This window comes from Prenolepis imparis, unplaced genomic scaffold (genome assembly GCF_030444845.1).
Source record: "Prenolepis imparis isolate NDT839.2.m4 unplaced genomic scaffold, iyPreImpa1.0 SCAF_1, whole genome shotgun sequence".
Lineage (NCBI taxonomy): Eukaryota > Metazoa > Arthropoda > Insecta > Hymenoptera > Formicidae > Prenolepis > Prenolepis imparis.
This window is the reverse complement of record NW_028141159.1, coordinates 15,520,838-15,539,477: the sequence shown is the minus strand read 5'-3', so window position 1 is coordinate 15,539,477 and position 18,640 is coordinate 15,520,838. Positions and strand designations below refer to the sequence as shown.

The following is an 18,640-nucleotide window of genomic DNA, read 5'->3' as shown; positions in this document are numbered from 1 at the left end:
TAGCGGCATCTGGCAGGAAACAGAAAGTACGAATCACTAAAAAATTCTGCGATTTAATGTCGGTAAAATACTGTAGGTTAGAATAAGAATTGATAATAAATTGAGATATAAATATTTTCAAAGCTAAAATGATTAATACCATTTACATGAAAAATGTTTTACTGATTTAATTATAATCTTGTCATATGAACAAGTAGACAAAGTAATATGTAAATACCTGGACAAAAGCGCAATGATTTCTCTTCTCTTCCTCTCCCTCTCTCTCTCTCTCTCTCTCTTTCTCTCTCTCTCTCTCTCTCTCTCTCTCTCTCTCTCTCTCTCTCTCTCTCTCTCTCTCTTTCTTTATACAATATTATCGAAAAGATAGCGTTGTTTCTTGATATTCGTCGCGTATATAACATTACCGTGGCTGAACATGTTTGTTCTGCAATCAAAACAATCAAAACAAATACATTAGAAAAGCTCCCGTATCGAAAAGATTATACTCAAATGCGCATCACAGAGCATATCGAGAAATCGCGTCGACAAGTCAATGTTTCCACGGCCAATTATGGTTACAAGGTAATAATACCATATAACCATCGACTTGTCGACGATTTCTCGCTATGTTATGCGTTTTATATAAAAAAGATTGTGATACATACACAACTAAACAACAATATCGATGTAAAACAGTCTCCCGTTTGAAACCGTTGCCGACATTTTGAACTATGCAAGTGCCGTTCGTGGTGCAAGTGCATATGAACGACATCTGGTGGTGAAACAGAAAATGCGACACGCTATAATTTCTGCAATACCGACGAATATTAACATGATAAAAATATTTTTATTGACCTAACCCTAACCATCTTATACATGAAAAAAATTGTACATAGATAAGATTTTTACTATTCAGACGTTCTCCGTATTAAAAATTATTAAATGCATGTATTTTAGAAATAAAAGATTCGTTGTATATTATTCGTATCATTATAAATATCGTGTATAAAACAATATTGATTTTTTACGTAAGAATTATAATTATATATATTTCATATAGAGAATGTCTTGTTCGATTAATAAAACTATATATATATATGCTAATTGGCCACGATTACTTCTAGGACTTTGAGGATAGGAAGATTTTTCGTATTTATTGTTTAGTTAGAAGTACGTGGGATGCGAGTAGATGTCGCATGACGAAATTATGTATTGAGAAATATGCTGCTTCATGTCTTATACTTATATGACATATGTATATATATACATACATACATATATGTATATTTTTCTTTTAAAGATCACGTCAAACATTACGAGAGAAATATGATAATTCAATAAAAATATAAACAATTAATTGAGCGTACCATGCGAAACATCTGGATACATTCGGCAACGAAGTAAATGCATCTATTTTCACATCGTCGTCATCGTCACCTTCGTGTACATTTCTTACCCTTTTTTTTCAGTGATATCTCTGAAACATACAGACACTGTGATTGTCATATGACGCGACTAGGCGCTCGACGCAACGAAACTCCGAGTATGCTTACCGCTCAGTCCGTACAGTCGAGAGCAAAAGGTTAGCCAGGCTCGTGTCGGAAGGTCGTGTATCGAAGCGTTAAATCGCAATATTGCGCCAGGGGCGTCATGAGAAATTTGTAGAGAAAAAAAAGTTGACCCGCTTCGGTGTATATAGTATCCGTATTCAGGCCCGCGATGCGAAGTTATCGCAGGGCGAAGGTGATTTTTCCGGAAGTGCCGCCGCGAAGCGACGCGCGCAGACTGTACTGTGGACGCCACCGGCAGCCACGAGCGGCCGCTTGACGTACAGTCACTTTCAAGAACACGCCGCGTGAACCGTCTGCGAGGACCGACGTGACACACTCCGATCGCCGAATTACGCGTGGGGCGTGATGAGAAACTTGTCGGGCGTAAAAAACTAACACGATTTGGTGTATATAGTATTCGTTTTCGCTCGCTCGTTCTCGAGTTATTCGCGATCGAAGGAGCGTTCCGCACGCGCGTATCGGAGCGCTGCGAGCGGGGACTGTACGAACGGACGCTACGGGAGTCCGCAGCCGGCATAGGCTCAGTTGGCAGCAGCACGCACAGCGAGTAGCATCAACCATGGCCGATATCTCGAAGGACGAGCTACGCAAGGAGATCACCGGTAAGTGGCGATATCGCGCGATGTAAGGGATTCCGGCGCCGGATTATCGCGGAATCGAGGTACGCGAGAATGTTGGCGTGCGTTACGCGTAACCGCGCCATCGGGAATACGGGCGAAATCGGGCTCTTTGCTCTTGCGACGTGACGTCTTTAGCGCGCACGTATGTGCCCAAGTGGCGTGCCCCACGCCGGCCATTACAACCGCGATCCGCTGTATTTCGTCACCTACGTATCGGAATAACGACGGGACCCGGGGAATATTCGGCCCGTGCAATCCGCTCGCGATTTTCCGAGGAGCCACTTCGGTGTTCTGGCGAAAAGTCGGATTTTTCGTTGTTCGCTATAAAAAGATCGCTTTCTCGCCTCGCCGTCTCGTATATGACGCGTCTCGAGAAATGTATGTGTGTGGTAGTGTGGTGGCGCGCGCCTATCTCTCGCATTCGCATTTATGTTCTCTCATTTACTCTTTTTCTCTCTCTCTCTCTCCCTCGTCGTCTTTCGTATCTCTATCTCTCTCTCTCTCTCGCGCGCGTGTTCTCGGTGTCGCGTCACGACGGATTTTTGCGTCGTAGTAGATAAAAAAAATACGCAATATTCCAACGCGAGAATCTCCTTCGGGAAAGATACGCTCGTTCGTCGATCGGAACCGAGCGCGCGCGCGTTGCCCTTTTCCCTCCTTTGCGCGCCTCGCGTATCGCCGATTGGATAGTCATTGGTTATAACCGCCATCGCACACATACATACACATTCATACGTATCATGCATGCGCACACACACAACATCGCCGTACCGTACTTCTCTGTCTCCCCCCCGAGATATTTGTTAGTTTACTATCTTTTCCCGCCGCGGAGTAAAGCGCGCTGCTTCTCGCCATTACGACTCGCCCGTTACAAGTTACATGGCGGTGTAACGCGCGCGCGCGCGCGTTACTACTGTCGCGCGCGTATTTTTTTCATTCGAGATTTTCGGCAAGAGAGCGCCGTGAATCGACCGAGCGCGCGCGCGCGCGTTCTACTCCGCTTCGCTCCCTCTTATCGCTCTCTCTCGCTCGCTCTCTCTCTCTCTCTCTCTCCCTCTCCTCTCTCCCTCTGTCTCTCTTCCCTTCTTCCTTCATCTTCTCGCGGTTTTCGATCTTTTCCGGAATTAATGCGCCGACCGATCGACCGCGATACGCCGAGAAAAACCCCTCCGCGACCCATTCCACGCGTCGCATCGTCGCCACGTCATGTACTTCCAGATATCTTTTTGTTAGTCTCGCACCGCTCCGATCGGCGGTGACCGGCACCGCGCGCGCCACGGCGGCCATTTGCGTTCGATATTTACTAGATCCCCGACGCGGGAAACCGTACTACCCCAGATCACGCATACACGCGAGTTTCTCCGTGTGTGTGTCTGTGTGTGCGTGGAGAGAATGAATGGTGACGTATTCTCAACGTACTCTTACACGTTCATCCTTCCTTCTCCTTGCTTATTTTTCTTTTATGCAACTATTGGGAAAGAAATAAATTTTCATCTATTTTTTATTTTATATTTTTCTATGTTTTCTCCTTTTTTTTAAATGAAGAATTATACAATATATATCTTTATTGTTTTGTATCAGAGTTAAAAACTTTACAGATTTTTTTTTTTTTTTTCGGAATTTTTCTTGATAAATCTTTTAGAAAAGTAAAATATTTTGATACATATATTGATAAAATATGTTTATTAATTTTGTTTAGCTATCCTCAAGGATGCTGATCTTACTACAATGTCTGCTAAAAAAGTGAGACAACAAATCGAGGAGAAACTTGATATTGATCTCATAGAAAGGTAAGCAATAAGTAGAGAAAAATGTGATTGCGAATAAATATTTTTGTTCATGTTTTTCAATGACGCATAAAGACTATTTTCTCTTATCAACCTAATTGTGAGTCATATTCTTTATATATATATATATGCACATAGGATTAACGTAATTGTACATTTGTATGTGAATACATTTATATATTATAATTATAAAAAACATTTTTTATATATCACATGTTCTATCGTATCGTTAGTCTGAATCAACTTCAATTATAAATCATACGTAAAATATTATGGTTTAGATATGAAAACTAGCATAAATATGCAAACAAAATTATTATATAATACTTTATTTTTTTATATCTAAAAACAATATAATAAGATACATATTTTTGAGCAGAGAAGATAATCGTGCTTTTCAAATTTAAATTTATTAATAATCTATCATGTGCACGATAGATTTTTATGAAATCATATTACTATGACAATTTATATAATATAGCATTTAATTGAACTTACGTTATTATTGAAAGTGAATAAAAAATTAAAGCGGACTAATAGGCACTTGTGCACTGTAAAATGGTGCACAAGAGAGTCTCTCGATGTCCAAGAAAAAAAGTGAGGATTTCTGAGTGGGGCTGAAATAATAAGAATAAGTTACCACCTCGTTCCTCCTCTGACATACATTTTAACTTACATTTTATTTCTATCGTAAATATTGATATTACATATATTTATACGTTTTTTTTTTTTTTTATATATATAGAAAGAAAGAGGTCGATGATTTAGTTATGGAATGTCTTCAAGAAAAACAAGATGGAGGTAAAAAAAAGAAAAAGGCTGCTAGCGAAGAATCTGAAGATGGCGAGGAGGAAGAGGAAGAAGGATCCGAAGAGGAGGAGGAGGAGGAAGAAAAAAAACCAGCCAAGCGAAATCCTGCTAAAAAGGCTCCTAATAAACGTAAGAAGGGTTCCTCCGATGATGAAGAAAGCGCAAGTGATGATGATGCCAGTGACGAAGAATATAGCCCAAAGAAACCTAAAGTTACACCCAAAAAAAGTAAGATATATTTTTGTTATATATATTATTATTATATATATTATTATTAAGTTATTTTGTAGATCATGTTTTAAGAAATCGACAACATAATTTTTTTGTAGGTAAGCCTGGAAAGAAGGGAAAAAAGAAGGGAAGTGACAGTGATAGTGACGAGGACTGGGGTAAAAATAAAAAGGCTCCAGCAGGTACAGCAAAGAAGGGTGGCGCTGGCAAAGGCAAGGGAGGTGGTTACACACGCGCTATCACACTATCACCAGAACTTGCCGCTGTTGTCGGCGCAGAACAAATGGCTCGACATGAAGTCGTGAAGAAAGTATGGAGTATCATTAAAGAAAGAAATCTTTATGTAAGTATAATCGTTTATTTAAGATTTTTCACTCGATTTTACTTGTGCGACATATTTTATTTGGTCATATATTACAAGTCAAATACTAGCCATATATGTCGGATATAGATTACAAAAAGTGTCACATGTTGCCAATAAAATGATTCTTTACAGGATCCTAAGAATAAACAATTCGCAATTTGCGATGAGGAATTAATGAAGGTAATCGGCGTAAAGCGTTTCAGAACTTTTGGTATGATGAAATACCTCAAAAATCACTTTGTAGATTAAATCATATTTCAATCCCGATCTCCGACAAGTTATATACATATATAACATATTCCAAGGTGCGTCTCGTGCACCTCTCCATCTTTCTCACGATACATATATATATACACATATATATATACATGAAACACAAACGTATTTCTTGCGACTTAAGACTTTAGACCATGTTTACACCATTCCGACGTACTCTGCCGTCCATCGTAATTGTTTTGTCCCATTGGTTATTACAATATTGTACTTTGATTCTATAGGTATCATAGATATGACTTCCAACAACTGTTAGGAATAATGTTTGATAATATGTAACGACTATAATTGCCAGCTTTTTCCGATGATTCTAACATTGGGACAATTATTACCATGGACGTTCAGGTGATTTCGAAATGTGAATGACATTACAGTGGCCAATAGTCAATAAGCTGGTTTTAAGTCATCTAATTCAAAATAAATGTTTTATCATTTGTATGATCGTGATTAATAACAATATCTTACTCCAAACGCGGTAACACGACGCACCATTATAACAATGACATTTAAATGAATTAGAAATGTACATTTAAATTTAAAAGCAATGTTTTTTGAGAAGTTTTATTTTAACTGACACATTTATCACATTGTGGCACAATTGCTTTCAATATTTGAAGTATGGATTTGAAAAATTTCTTTTTTTTTTATTATCAAGTATCATCTTAATTGTCCTTCAGTATGAAAATACCACTCCTATAACAGCACACATATTCAAAAGACGTTCAGAGAATAGCCATAGGATGTTATAAACATTCTCTGATTGTCCTCCGAACGTCTTTTGAACATGTGTGCTGTTAGGGACATAGTATTTCTGTCGTTTTGTTTTATTACTCTTTTAAATAAAATGCTTCTTGAAAATATTGGATATAACAAAATGACAGACTTCACTTCCGAAATGGGAAAAAAAGTGTGGGACGTTTATAAAAGAAATGCGGAAAAACAAAGAGAGAAGCTATGCGGAAAATCATCCTGTACCTCTTCTGTATAATAGCTACATTAAACACATGAAAATGTAAGCAAAGTTTAATTGTATTATCGTGTAATTACTAATTATTGTCGTAATATAGGTTTCTTGGTGTAAAAATTGAAAATCTAACATTTAAGATCTAATGGTAAAACAATATATTCATTGAAAAGTATGATATAAGCACATTAAAGTCACAGTGCGCGCAGCGGTCTCTGGCGCAATGTTGAAATGTAGGAAGTAAAAATGGGCTCACGGAGCGAGGTGCGGAATCTTAACCGCATACGTCTGTTCGAGCTTTGACATGTGTAAAATTCGTGTATTTTGAATATAAATTAAAGAAATGCTGGCCTAAGTCATGAGGAAAGCCACACGAATGAAATCATACAGTTTGCGATAACGAAAGCATACATACGCAAGGAAAATGATATGTGCGCACGGAATGATAAATTATAACGCTAATTTTACGTTTCCTAAAAAGAAAAAAAAAATGGTTTAAGCTGTAATGTTCCGTGAAATGTATTTGGAAGTGTCATTAAAAAGAGTATTGCTTTCATTTTTTTTAAATCGCGTATAATTTATTTCAATTATTTCCTAGCATTTCCTCTGAACATGGTCCGATACATATCCTTTAATGCTCTAAATAAATATAATCGTATGTATTATTGATTATTTACGATACTATATGTGGCTTCTCTCTATTAAAAAATATTTTTTATCAATATTTATATTTTTTGTTTTCTGATTAATGCGTGCACTTTACGAGTTATTCATAGATTGATATGCATACAAAGTCACATAATTATCTTAGAAATTGCTTTAAAAATTTTATAAGTGTTCAAGCTCCTCTTCTAAAAACGACACAACATGTTGATTGTTATCCCGCCTTCCTCGCAAACCAAATATAAATGTTTTAAGATTCTTTGTGTTTGTATAGTTATCTCTTCTGGTTTGAACTTCCTTATCCTGAGGCGGAGTCGCTTGTACGTAAACACCGTATCGAAAGTGCGAGTTGAATGTCTGTGTACTACGAGTAACGCATCGACTTATATTTGCCTGAGAAATTATCATGTGTGAAATCATCATCATTTTTCATCTACGGAACGTGAGAGAAAACAAAGCAAGGTATGTGTTACATAAAACACACATGCATACATATATGTATATAATATACATGTTTTATATAGATGCATATGTTTTATATATAAATATATATATATATATATAAAACATATGCATTTTAATTAACTAATATATAATTTTTAATATTTCAATATATTATTTCTTGTAAAATGTCATGATATATTACGATACATATATTTTATATGTATATTTATATAACAATTATATAGTTAATTAAAATGTGGAGTATCATTAAAATTATTAATAGTAGAGAGAGAATGTGTTTGTGAAATATATAAAAATATATTAATTGATCAATTATTTTCTCGTAACGCTAATAAAATTCGACTCACCAAACGTAATGCTCTTCGTTTCAACTCCCAAATGTTGGAAGTATAATCTTTATCAATGTAAGGCGGAAGTATATGAACGTCCGTTTGAATCTTCTGATTATGACGAACTTTTAATTGCAATCCTTTCTCTGTCAATCTTGTGAAAAATGAATATTTTTTTTATGTCAAAGATAAATACACGACAAAGTTAGATTATACGATTATCAACTCACTCTTCTTGATTTTGCATAGCTTTAATTTCTTCGTGCAGTTGGAATAGATGGATATATTCCGGATGATTGCGAACAAAATTCAGCGCCTCGTAAACATACCTATTAACAGTCAACATTGAAAAATCTACGGACATTTCTATTTACAAACAAAAGTACCTGTCGGGATTTTTTCCAAATTTAATTGCTGCTTCGGGCGATTTAAAAGCGTAAAATTTTCCTCGCCATTTTGCCACACCGTTGTTCGGGTTTCCCGGTATTAAAGCTCCTTTAGCCGTGGCAAATGTCCATGCACAAAATCCTAGAAACTGATATACTTTTTGATTAATTATTTGAAAATTTATTTGGTACAGTTCTTGGAGTAAAGCCGCGTAATACTTTTAATATATACAAACATTTAATTTTTTTAAATCTCAAAATCGTACAATTAGATATAAATACTGTTCTACTTCGATTACCTCTAAATTAATCTTCTCGAAGTCCTTCGTAACATTTGGGTAATATATTAAACACTCTCCACACTCCGCTGAAAAAAAGGAAATATTTATTCTATCAAAATAAAATCGGCGGATAAACATATCCGTCTGTGAATTTATGCTAATTTAAAGAATCATGAATACTTATTAAATTGCCCATAGAACGTTCCAATCTTTCAGCATCAGTCAGAATATCTATATTTTGAGCTATGTTATCCAGCTTTGTTTGATAGTCATTTACAGTCTGTGTAATGCAAATATATTATTCTGAACAAATATTCCAAAAATATGTTAAAATCAATATCAGAGATAAATGTATATTTTGATACCTTATTACTCAAATTCTGTAATTCCCAAAGGAAGTTGTTAATGCTGCTCAAAATGATTACCTCATCTTGCAAACCCATCCATATATCCGCTAGATCAATAAATTGTGGCTAATAGACAGATTATACATTATTAATCATAATATGATTACATGATTGATTCACATTTTATTCTGATAAAGATAGCTTTTTTAACCTTCTTTTTTTTTATCTTAATTTGTTAATATTTTTTTATAATTCCAAAAAGAAACATATATTTCATCACATACAAATTCTACTAATAAAAAATACGAATAAAAGACTTTCTTTATATGGACTATAATGTTTATATGAAAACAAGTTTTATCTGTGAAAAGCAAAATGGAAAGATTCTATAAGTGTTTCAATTCCTGAAAATAATAAATGTCTGAATGCGGTAACAAAATAATTATGCTGTATGTTAATTATAATATATTTTTTAGGTAACAAAGCAGTCGTATTTACGTAGACTTGAGCAGTAGGTATAGCCGTTCTGTATCGAACAGTATTGTGCAGTTTAAGGAGTCGTGTCTGAAGACGGTCCATCAGAATCTTTACTGCGTTCTCGCTGCGCTCCACATCGCCCAACAGCTTTCTATAACGAGACCATATTTAAAATTATATCAAACGCATATTAAGAATATTACTACATATTATATGGTCTCTTTCAAAAAGCACCGAATATAAATCTCTTGCTGACGACTAGCTGTTAGCATTTCGATAGTCCATTCAATCTGTTCTTCGAGATCAGATACCGCTTCTTTTGAACTGCAAGCATACGGAATGTCGTTCGATATGCTTGTAATCGCGTTCTCTACGATAGCCGTAAATTTGTACACCTTGGCCATTAGTGGCTCTAATAGTTCGAGGACAGAATTACGAGTCTTCGTTAAAGCCTCTTGTAGGATGCTGGGTACTGAAAGCAATTATCATTATAATCGCTCGCGGCAAAAGCGTATTTTTTTTCTTTCGATATCGTTCGAGATTAAAGTTTAACAATTATCTTGTGCTCTTACGATCGTCGATCCCCTCGCCACCGCGTTGACAATCTCTATTAAACAAACGGATTCCAGCGACTATGCACATCAACTCCATCAGCTGTTCTTCTTTCTCTCGTTTCGGTAAAGTCACATAGTGAGCCAATTCAGAAGGTTGGAAGACGCTCTGCAACGCCACCGAAACCTCTCTAATGTAAAATACGTTTTGTGATTAGGCGTACTAATTTTTTTATTGAAGATTTTATGAGGATTTAAAGATAATAATAATAATTTAGTATAATTTAATTAATTAATTTCTTAAATATAATATCTGTCACAACTTTTGATACATAAATGCAAATTCCAGCTTATAAATAAAATAATCTTTACTTTTATTCGTGACAATAATAACGTGACAATTAGTACAAGAAATTTTCTGTAATCGAAAAAATGAAAAACTAAATATCATTGACTTTATTTGATTTTATTCAATTTTAAATTTCTATGAAATTATAATATAAATGTATGTATTTTATTGTTGTGTGATTGAAATACCTCAGAATCGAAGGAACTATAGGGCTTCCGAGACCACTTAGTAGCGTTATCACTGCCAATATTTTTTGATAAAATTTTTCCGTATCCTTCTCACTTTTCAATTTAGTAGTCTCACAAATTTCGGCAGCTAGAGGTCCAGTCTTTTGGTGCAGTCGTAACCGATGCTTTTTGACAGTTTCGTCTGGGGAAAATATAAAATCGCAACACAATAATTTATAAAATAAAAATGTCAAAATAACGAATCAAAAATCTTTTTACCTCTGTCATGATAATGCTTGGCGAAGTATAGCTGATTTTTCAAAGTTATCAAACACGGTTTACTTTGATCACATAGCCTCTCTACTATCGCTTGAATTACTTTTACATTGCTCTCTACATCGTTTTCTTTTATTCGATATGTTGGATTTAATTGATACAGAGAAAGCTAAAATTATTTTTGGAAACAATAATTATAATCAGTGTCGTTGCTTTACCAAAGTGAATTTTAAAATATTTCTTTGATTATTAAATTACCAAAAATGAGGCCAAATCTTTAGTTACTGGTGTTTCTTTCACTTTACATTCGTTTACAATTTTTTTCGTCAATTTTCGTACATTTTCCATCGTAGGAAACAAATAACACTTCTCCTTCGGTTGATTTTAGGAAGTCTCACTTGCTACAGTTGTGGATTCAAACAAAACTATATTCATCCATAAAGTTTGATCGATACTTGTATCGAAACCATGTCGCCGTATTTGAAGGTTCCTTCCAATTTCTTTAAATATATTATAGAACTGAAGAGATTATTGTTCACTGCAATAACTTTACGCAAATGCAAACTTTGACATGAAAATATATATAACCGCACGAAAAATAAATTAATCTTGTATCGATTAATATATTTCTTACTTATTTCACACAACAAATGTATATATAAGTTTAGTTAACGAACAAAAATTGATGATTAATATATTTATTTAACACATTAAAATATGTATATATAAATTTTCGAGCATGGAATTATGATTAATATATTTATTATTTATTTCACACATCAAAATATTATACATATACAAGATACAAACTTTATCAACTAATTTTTTTACAATGTATATATATTTATAATTTATATTTGATAATATACGTAACTTTATTTAACAATATGTTTCAGATTTGCAGATAATGGAAAATCGTAACAGCTAAGAATCGAATCGATTAAAATTTTCTTTCTCGTTAATATGTAAAGAAAATCTTTTTTTCAATCATAAATAATCAAAATTACAACGTCGGCGATGTAAATTATTGCGCGCGTATTCAAATTCGAGCGCGCTCGCGGTCGTGCGTGCTCGGCTATTTCCGCGACGCCTCGTCTCGCCGACATGCCGAAAGTCGTGGAGGGGATCGGCGGCGGACTTCAGAGCTGTCGTAACGGTCCGCGCGAATGGAGCCAGTCGGGCTGGGTGGTCGGTATCGAGAGTGTGGTATGTGCACGCGAACGATAGACGCGATATAGCCAACGTGCAAGGAAACGTGTGTGAGAATCGTGTTGTCATGACGTGCGCGTGAGTGACTGCCAACGGCGTCTAGGAGCCAGCCAGCCAGACGTGTGCGAGTCTCAGGAACATGGCGCGTGATTCTCGACGCCTCGTCGTCGCCGTCGTCGGCGGTGGCAGCGGTGGCAGTGTTGGTGCAACGGGGAGGTGCAAACTGCTGCTGGTCTTTTTCGTGCTGCTGCTCTCGATCGTCGTTCCTGCCGCGTACGCCGACAGTCAAGGTGAGTCACACCGTGAATTTCTCATTAAACACGCTACGTGCGTGTCCTGTTATGCACGCCGGTGTCATTAGCTTTTTGCTTTTTGTTTTCCACGGCGATATCCGTCGTCGCTCGCTGTACATAACAGTACCATAGTGATACCAGCCGTGTTCTCATGTTTGTCATTAACTGTCTATCATTTCGTTTGACGCGATTTTTCGGAGAATCGGGGCATCGAAGCATCGGAGGGAACAATACGAACATCGTGCGACGTTAAGGAGACCGTTAGGGAGAAAATAATTCCGCGCTTGTGTGTTTTCCGATGTACTATTTCAAGGTCGTTATTCGATTTAACTCTTATGTTTCATTCACACACACATTCATAAGGCGTTTAATATTTTCCTCGCTTATCATACGTCTTTTCCTCCGATGTTAGAAATGAAATTTATATTTAAGTGTTAATTAAATATATTATAGTTTCTTAAAGAAAGTATGCAGCCATGACACCCACGTGATTCGCGCCAAATTCACGCCGCAACAACCGTGATTTTTTTGGCGCGCAATTATACAATTTTTAAATCTATGATTTCTCTTTTATCTACGGCTTACATTCCTAATTGCAATGATTATGAAATTTTAATAGCTGTGAAGATAAGAAATTATTTTCTCTATTTTGTTATAAATAATTTTATATCTCTCTTTATATTTTCAACATTTCAAATACGTCTATTTATTATACCTTTCGCTAAATATTAAATATATATTATAATATATATTTAAATATATATAGACGTAAATATATATTTAATATTTAGCGAAATTTTAATAGCTGTGAAGATAAATTATTTTCTCTATTTTGTTATAAATAATTTTATATCTCTCTTTATATTTTCAACATTTCAAATACGTCTATTTATTATACCTTTCGCTAAATTTATATTTAATATTTAGCGAAAGGTATAATAAATAGACGTATTTGAAATGTTGAAAATATAAAGAGAGATATAAAATTATTTATAACAAAATAGAGAAAATAATTTCTTATCTTCACAGCTATTAAAATTTCGCTAAATATTAAATATATATTTAGCGAAAGGTATAATATAATAAAATCAACGTACAAACGCGATAAAATAATATTTGAGAAATATATTATATATAACCAATTGTGCAACGATTTACGATAATATTCAAGCAATGTTGCATTTATAAATTTAATAATATTGAAGTATATTTATTATTTTTAATTTAAGAAATAAATTTTTTTGTGCAATTGATGATGAGGTGCGCAACATATGACATATTCTCATATGATTTTGATGATTCATTTGACATGTTTTGTTCCACAACATTAATTGCATTTTCACGTGATGTAACTGACGTCATTGCGTGTAATTTCGTTTGCAATATATGTATTTGTCGTTTGGGCAAGATGATCCATGTCGTTTCTTCAGGGAATTCTATATAACCACAGATAGAATTTCTCTGTTCGTTATAATATCGCGATGTTATTCCAAGAGATCTCAAGCTTCGCAAGTCGCATTTGAAATAATAATGAACTGGTTGCTGCATAATACATGTTTCATATATTGTATATCAAATACATTTTACATTATTTAAAAATTTCCGAATAATATTTATTTGCAAATATCATTAAGCTCTCGCTTAATCCTATCTCATAAAATTAAATTAAACATTTTCATAAGTATTTTATATTACATTGCTGTATTGCAAACACACACACTATACAATATAATTTTAATTTTAATGTTCAATATTTAAAACAAAATCTTTATCATCCAATATAACCATTTCAAAATTTAAATCGCTTTTTATATATATACCTTAATTATATATTAATACAGACAGAAATTATGAGAATTGTAATGCTGTGCATTACTTTATTTATACAATATATTATTTGAATTTTCTAATGGAGAATAATTTTTGATGTCATATTGTTAATAATTGTGGATATATATAAACATTGCAAACGTCAGCAATATTCATAAACATTCAAAGGACCATGCCGAGTCCATTTTATCTTTAATATCGAAAATCGATAAATAAATATGACTACTTACCAGGAATATTGTATAATGTGAAGCGACTACATATATATACGATAAGAATTACGTATTTAATTTAACGGGATCTGCATTGCAGATTAAAGCTATGTGTGTATAAACATTTCGTCTCACATTATTTTAATTAGCTCTTCTCGTGTTATTTTATACGATTTTCTCATTTTCTATCATACTATTCTTGACACATTTTTCGTCAAGGCACTCATCATTATGACAGAAAATGGAGTAGAATCTTTGGAAGCGACCGTAAAATTATCTGATTCTAATATTCCTTCTAAAGTAACGTTTCGTTGTAAATTCCGTTGCGAAAATTACAGCGTGACAAGTCACACCACGTTTACGCCAGGAAGGACGCAATGTGAATCACGAGTTTCTTTGTATCGACGACCTTTCTGAGATGTAAGCGCAACTATGTAAATTGCCACGCGTGCGCATCTCGGTAACTCATTCATTGTAAATAAGATAGCAATCGCTATAGCTCACTTCTATTCTTCAAATACGCAATTCTTAATGATTAGCATACAGCTCTAGGTACGGACTGTCACAATAAAGTAGGAAAAATTTTACACAATGCAAGTAAAGATCGCGTGAAAGTTTTAAATACAAAAATTTAATTGTTCGAAAGTGGATTTATTATATCGATAATCGAGCGCGATCACTTTAATAAGATTTTATTATTTTTCTAATTTGAAAGCATTTGAGAAATCGATGGGGCATCCGTATCTCTCGCGATTAACGTTTAAATTAAATTTTAATCCGAGAATATTTCTTTCCGATAACGAAGGTTATTAAATGATGAATCGTCGCGATTGGTTCCGTTGCAGTTCGGTGCGAGTATAAATAATCGCCCTCGCGTATAAAAAGGAGGTCCCCAGCGAGAGTGGAAGTATCCTGACAAAGGGCGCCGTGGAATTTATGTCCATTGTTGGACTCGGGGGAGAGAATCGCCAGTTCGTCAAAACAGTCGAAAAAATTTATGGGTGTATGTTGAATGTAAATGCGATGGCGGCTGTACGAAGGATTTATGGGGATTTACATTACGATTTATTTATTTTTTCCGATCATGTGAGGCAAACGCGTACGTTGGTCCTCCGAAAATGCAGCGATTTAAAGGCTGTCTACCTTAACATTGGATCGATTGCAACGCGAAACCCCCATTTCTTTTTACCCTTAAACTATTCGCCAGTGAAAGTATCACATAAAAATAAAAATTATTTCTCGTATATTATACAATATAATATATTTGTTATTAAAGGGAAAAGGGAGATATAAGAAAAGAAAGAATATAGGAAGACAAAATTGCGACGATTCGATGTAATTATGTTATGAATATGAACGTATATATCATTGGCACGTAAATCTCTGAGATAGTTGAATCTAACCAAGCTTTCGTACAAGCACGCATTGCGTTCACAGCTGCGTGAAAAAGCTGCCAGCTGCAAATGAGTAATGTCAGAATACTCGCGCTATATGTAACGTGGTGGGAAAATGGTTAATCGCACTCGTGGCGGAGATGTATAATCTTTATATATACGTCGACGCGAGAGATGCATATAGCCTGCGCGTTTCCTTGCGTTAAACCTCCCGATGCGCGATCGTATATTACTGTTCTTCTCCAAATCGTAAATCCGATTTCATGTTTCTCCCATTACAAATCATTTCTGAAAAGCGAATAGAGCTTCGGAATCTGCCGCATCGCGCATATAAACTTTAATTCGAACTGTTAACGATTTTTATTACTTTTTGACGAAGTGAATTCTATTTTTCGGCTGTGATGTAAACGAACTCGAAAGATGTAGACACTCTCAGAAACTTGTCTTGTAAAATACTTGATGAAATATTATGACAACGCATCGACTTCATTTTTATCATTGGCTTTGCTTCCAAGTCTCGCTAGTGTTCGTTATTTTCTCGTCCTTCTCGGAATGCTCGACAGGCCGTGTAGGTGCCGACAAAAAGACCTTGATACGACCGCTTGGTACTTCGGCGTATTGAGAGTGCTGCGCGGATTTTCTTTTATTTTATTTTATTTCATCTAACCAACTCTTTTCGCCATTGGATTTCTTACTGTACTCTCAACTCTTTCAGTATATATGTGATATATATATATATATTTTTAAATTTTATTTATATTTTATGAAATTTTATAAATAAAATCTTTATTGAATTTTAAATTTCCCAAATTTTGTATATCTATCATATTTCTGTTATATTCTATTTTATTTATATAAATAATGTTAACAGAATGTAACAGAAATATAATAGAGATAGACGAAATTTAGGGAATTTACTATGTAATAAAGATTTTATTTATAGCATTTCATAAACTATAAATATATACACACACGATAATAATGACACACGATGAATTAAATATAATTGATAAAAGATATAAACATGTATATCTCTTATAAATATATTTCTTGTTTTATCTTTTTCTAAAAATTCTCTGTTATATTTGATTTCGCGCGATTTCAAATATAGTCTTCCGGAATATGATACTTAGAGTAGGAATCCATCCGTGACGAACCTGAAATGTTCTGCATTTCCGGTCCGGACGATGAAAAAGCGAATCATCGTCGGTTGAGTCATTATCGTTGAGCTGTTGCGTACTCAGAACGAATGGATCGCTTTTAATCGATGATTAACGCGATTCTTTCGATGATGCCGAGAGTAGTCGGGAGTACTTGTTCGAGTCAGCATGTTATTCATTCAAGCATTCGCTCGTAGAATAATGAGTGGCGTCTAACGAAGGAGATCGATTCACGGCGACTTCCGTTTATTTCTCATTACACCCGAGTGCAAAACGATGACAAATTGCACATTGTCTCTTCGCGAAGATCTTCTATCGCGCGCAGAAAATGTAACAAAATGAAATGGCATCGTAATTTATGTACCAAGTACAATCGACATCATACCATAAATCATACTTATTATAGATGAACTAACTGCTATCATTATTCGTTGGTGACGAATTTCGAAATGAGAAAGAAAGAGAAATTTTAGCAAAATGATAGGTACTACTATCTCTTTTATTTTTTCACTTTTACATAAAAACGAAACATAAAACAAGCTATAAAATTGCTGGTATTTATTACATTTTTAAAACATTATTTTTTATGGTTAAAGAGTTCTATATAAAGCCCATTTAATTATAAAAAAAGTGATTAATTGTATTATAATCGGTGCATCAAAATATTCCACAATGTATAAACACGCACGCATGTTAAACAACGTTAATTATACATTTTTCTACAAATGTTTGTCGCTGTTTGTTTTTATTATAACATATCGCGAATTCTCATATTAAAAATTGATTTGATATTTTGTTTCAACTCAATAACGCAACGATATTGAAATGCAAAACTTGTTCCGCGTTTAATTTAACAATATATTTTTCGGAATTTCCGCGAATCCATACATTTAAAAATATGTTCAGTTTAATCTAAAATCCGTAAAACGTGAATCTATGAACCAAAGCATTAATAGCACTAATAACTTGAATGATTTATTCGTTGAGAAAAAGTCTTGATAAATACAGCAGTTTTCAAGTAATTTAAATGGAAATGAACTATATTCTTTTGAATTATATTCTCTTTTATATATATGTATAAGCTTTATACTCCATAATCCTCTCGTATATTTTTTGCACAAATGCAATTGAAACAGTTTTTATAAGTAAAGCCTGCTTACACACAGATGGTTTATGAGAAGATTAACGTATTATTGAGAATTTTTAATATAGACCATTTTTAAAAATAGATGTTTTTCGAATCTCGTAATAAAAATATATCGAGTGTGTATCGCGCGAGCGAAAAAAATTAATTATCATTCACGTGTGATTTTATCGAGTAGAAGCAATCGAATGGGCGTATTAATATTTTCTCGCGCATCATACTCGATGAAGAGAAAAAAAATAGAAGAGGAGATATTCCAGTCTCGCGCGGATGTATACGGGGAGAAATCGATCGGAAAATTCACACGCAGTTGAACGGAACGCGAGCGGGGTGAAGCACCTCGTTATACGGAAAAATCGAAAGTCTCGTCCGACCTGATAGATTATAGTCGCTATACAGTAACTACATATTCCGTAGCTTATTCACGAGCGAGTAGCGAATCGGGAGTTCGCTATTCGCCCGAAGCACTGCAAGCCGCTCGTTAAATTCTCAACACCGTTCCATTTAC

At 34.6% G+C, this 18,640-nt stretch overlaps 3 protein-coding genes and 1 long non-coding RNA gene across 5 annotated transcripts in view; 2 read left to right on the top strand and 2 right to left on the bottom strand.

The window, feature by feature from the left end:
• Window positions 1-223: 223 nt before the first annotated feature.
• On the bottom strand, window positions 224-1,923 carry LOC145948888 (uncharacterized). Its single transcript, XR_014427496.1, has 4 exons — window positions 1,533-1,923; window positions 1,347-1,456; window positions 645-751; window positions 224-424 (listed from the first exon to the last, which is right to left on the bottom strand). It is a non-coding gene; the product is annotated as an uncharacterized LOC145948888 (long non-coding RNA).
• An 82-nt stretch (window positions 1,924-2,005) lies between these two features.
• Window positions 2,006-7,166, top strand: Non2 (upstream activation factor subunit spp27 homolog Non2). 2 transcript variants are annotated; one of them, XM_083058452.1, is made up of 5 exons: window positions 2,006-2,152; window positions 3,870-3,960; window positions 4,703-4,995; window positions 5,097-5,341; window positions 5,495-7,166. In XM_083058452.1, exons 1-5 carry the CDS (start codon window positions 2,110-2,112, stop codon window positions 5,609-5,611), a joined length of 789 nt encoding a protein of 262 aa, XP_082914578.1. In that variant the 5' UTR covers window positions 2,006-2,109; the 3' UTR covers window positions 5,612-7,166. The 2 variants fall into 2 exon arrangements, with proteins under 2 accessions (XP_082914578.1, XP_082914589.1); XM_083058463.1 differs by lacking the exon at window positions 2,006-2,152 and adding an exon at window positions 3,548-3,569.
• Window positions 7,167-7,294: 128 nt separating this feature from the next.
• LOC145948875 (cilia- and flagella-associated protein 206) lies at window positions 7,295-11,260 on the bottom strand. The gene is made up of 13 exons (XM_083058438.1): window positions 11,149-11,260; window positions 10,894-11,059; window positions 10,636-10,816; window positions 10,120-10,289; window positions 9,782-10,019; window positions 9,569-9,698; window positions 9,089-9,196; window positions 8,904-9,003; window positions 8,742-8,809; window positions 8,443-8,591; window positions 8,287-8,385; window positions 8,075-8,210; window positions 7,295-7,655 (listed from the first exon to the last, which is right to left on the bottom strand). Exons 1-13 carry the CDS (start codon window positions 11,236-11,238, stop codon window positions 7,428-7,430), a joined length of 1,863 nt encoding a protein of 620 aa, XP_082914564.1. The 5' UTR covers window positions 11,239-11,260; the 3' UTR covers window positions 7,295-7,427.
• Window positions 11,261-12,028: 768 nt separating this feature from the next.
• Meltrin (disintegrin and metalloproteinase domain-containing protein meltrin) overlaps window positions 12,029-18,640 on the top strand; it is a 91,520-nt gene continuing 84,908 nt past the window's right edge. Inside the window, exon 1 of the mRNA XM_083058423.1 lies at window positions 12,029-12,389. Coding sequence (XP_082914549.1) covers window positions 12,239-12,389 — 151 coding nt within the window. The 5' untranslated portion in view covers window positions 12,029-12,238. The remainder of the gene's footprint in view (window positions 12,390-18,640) is intronic.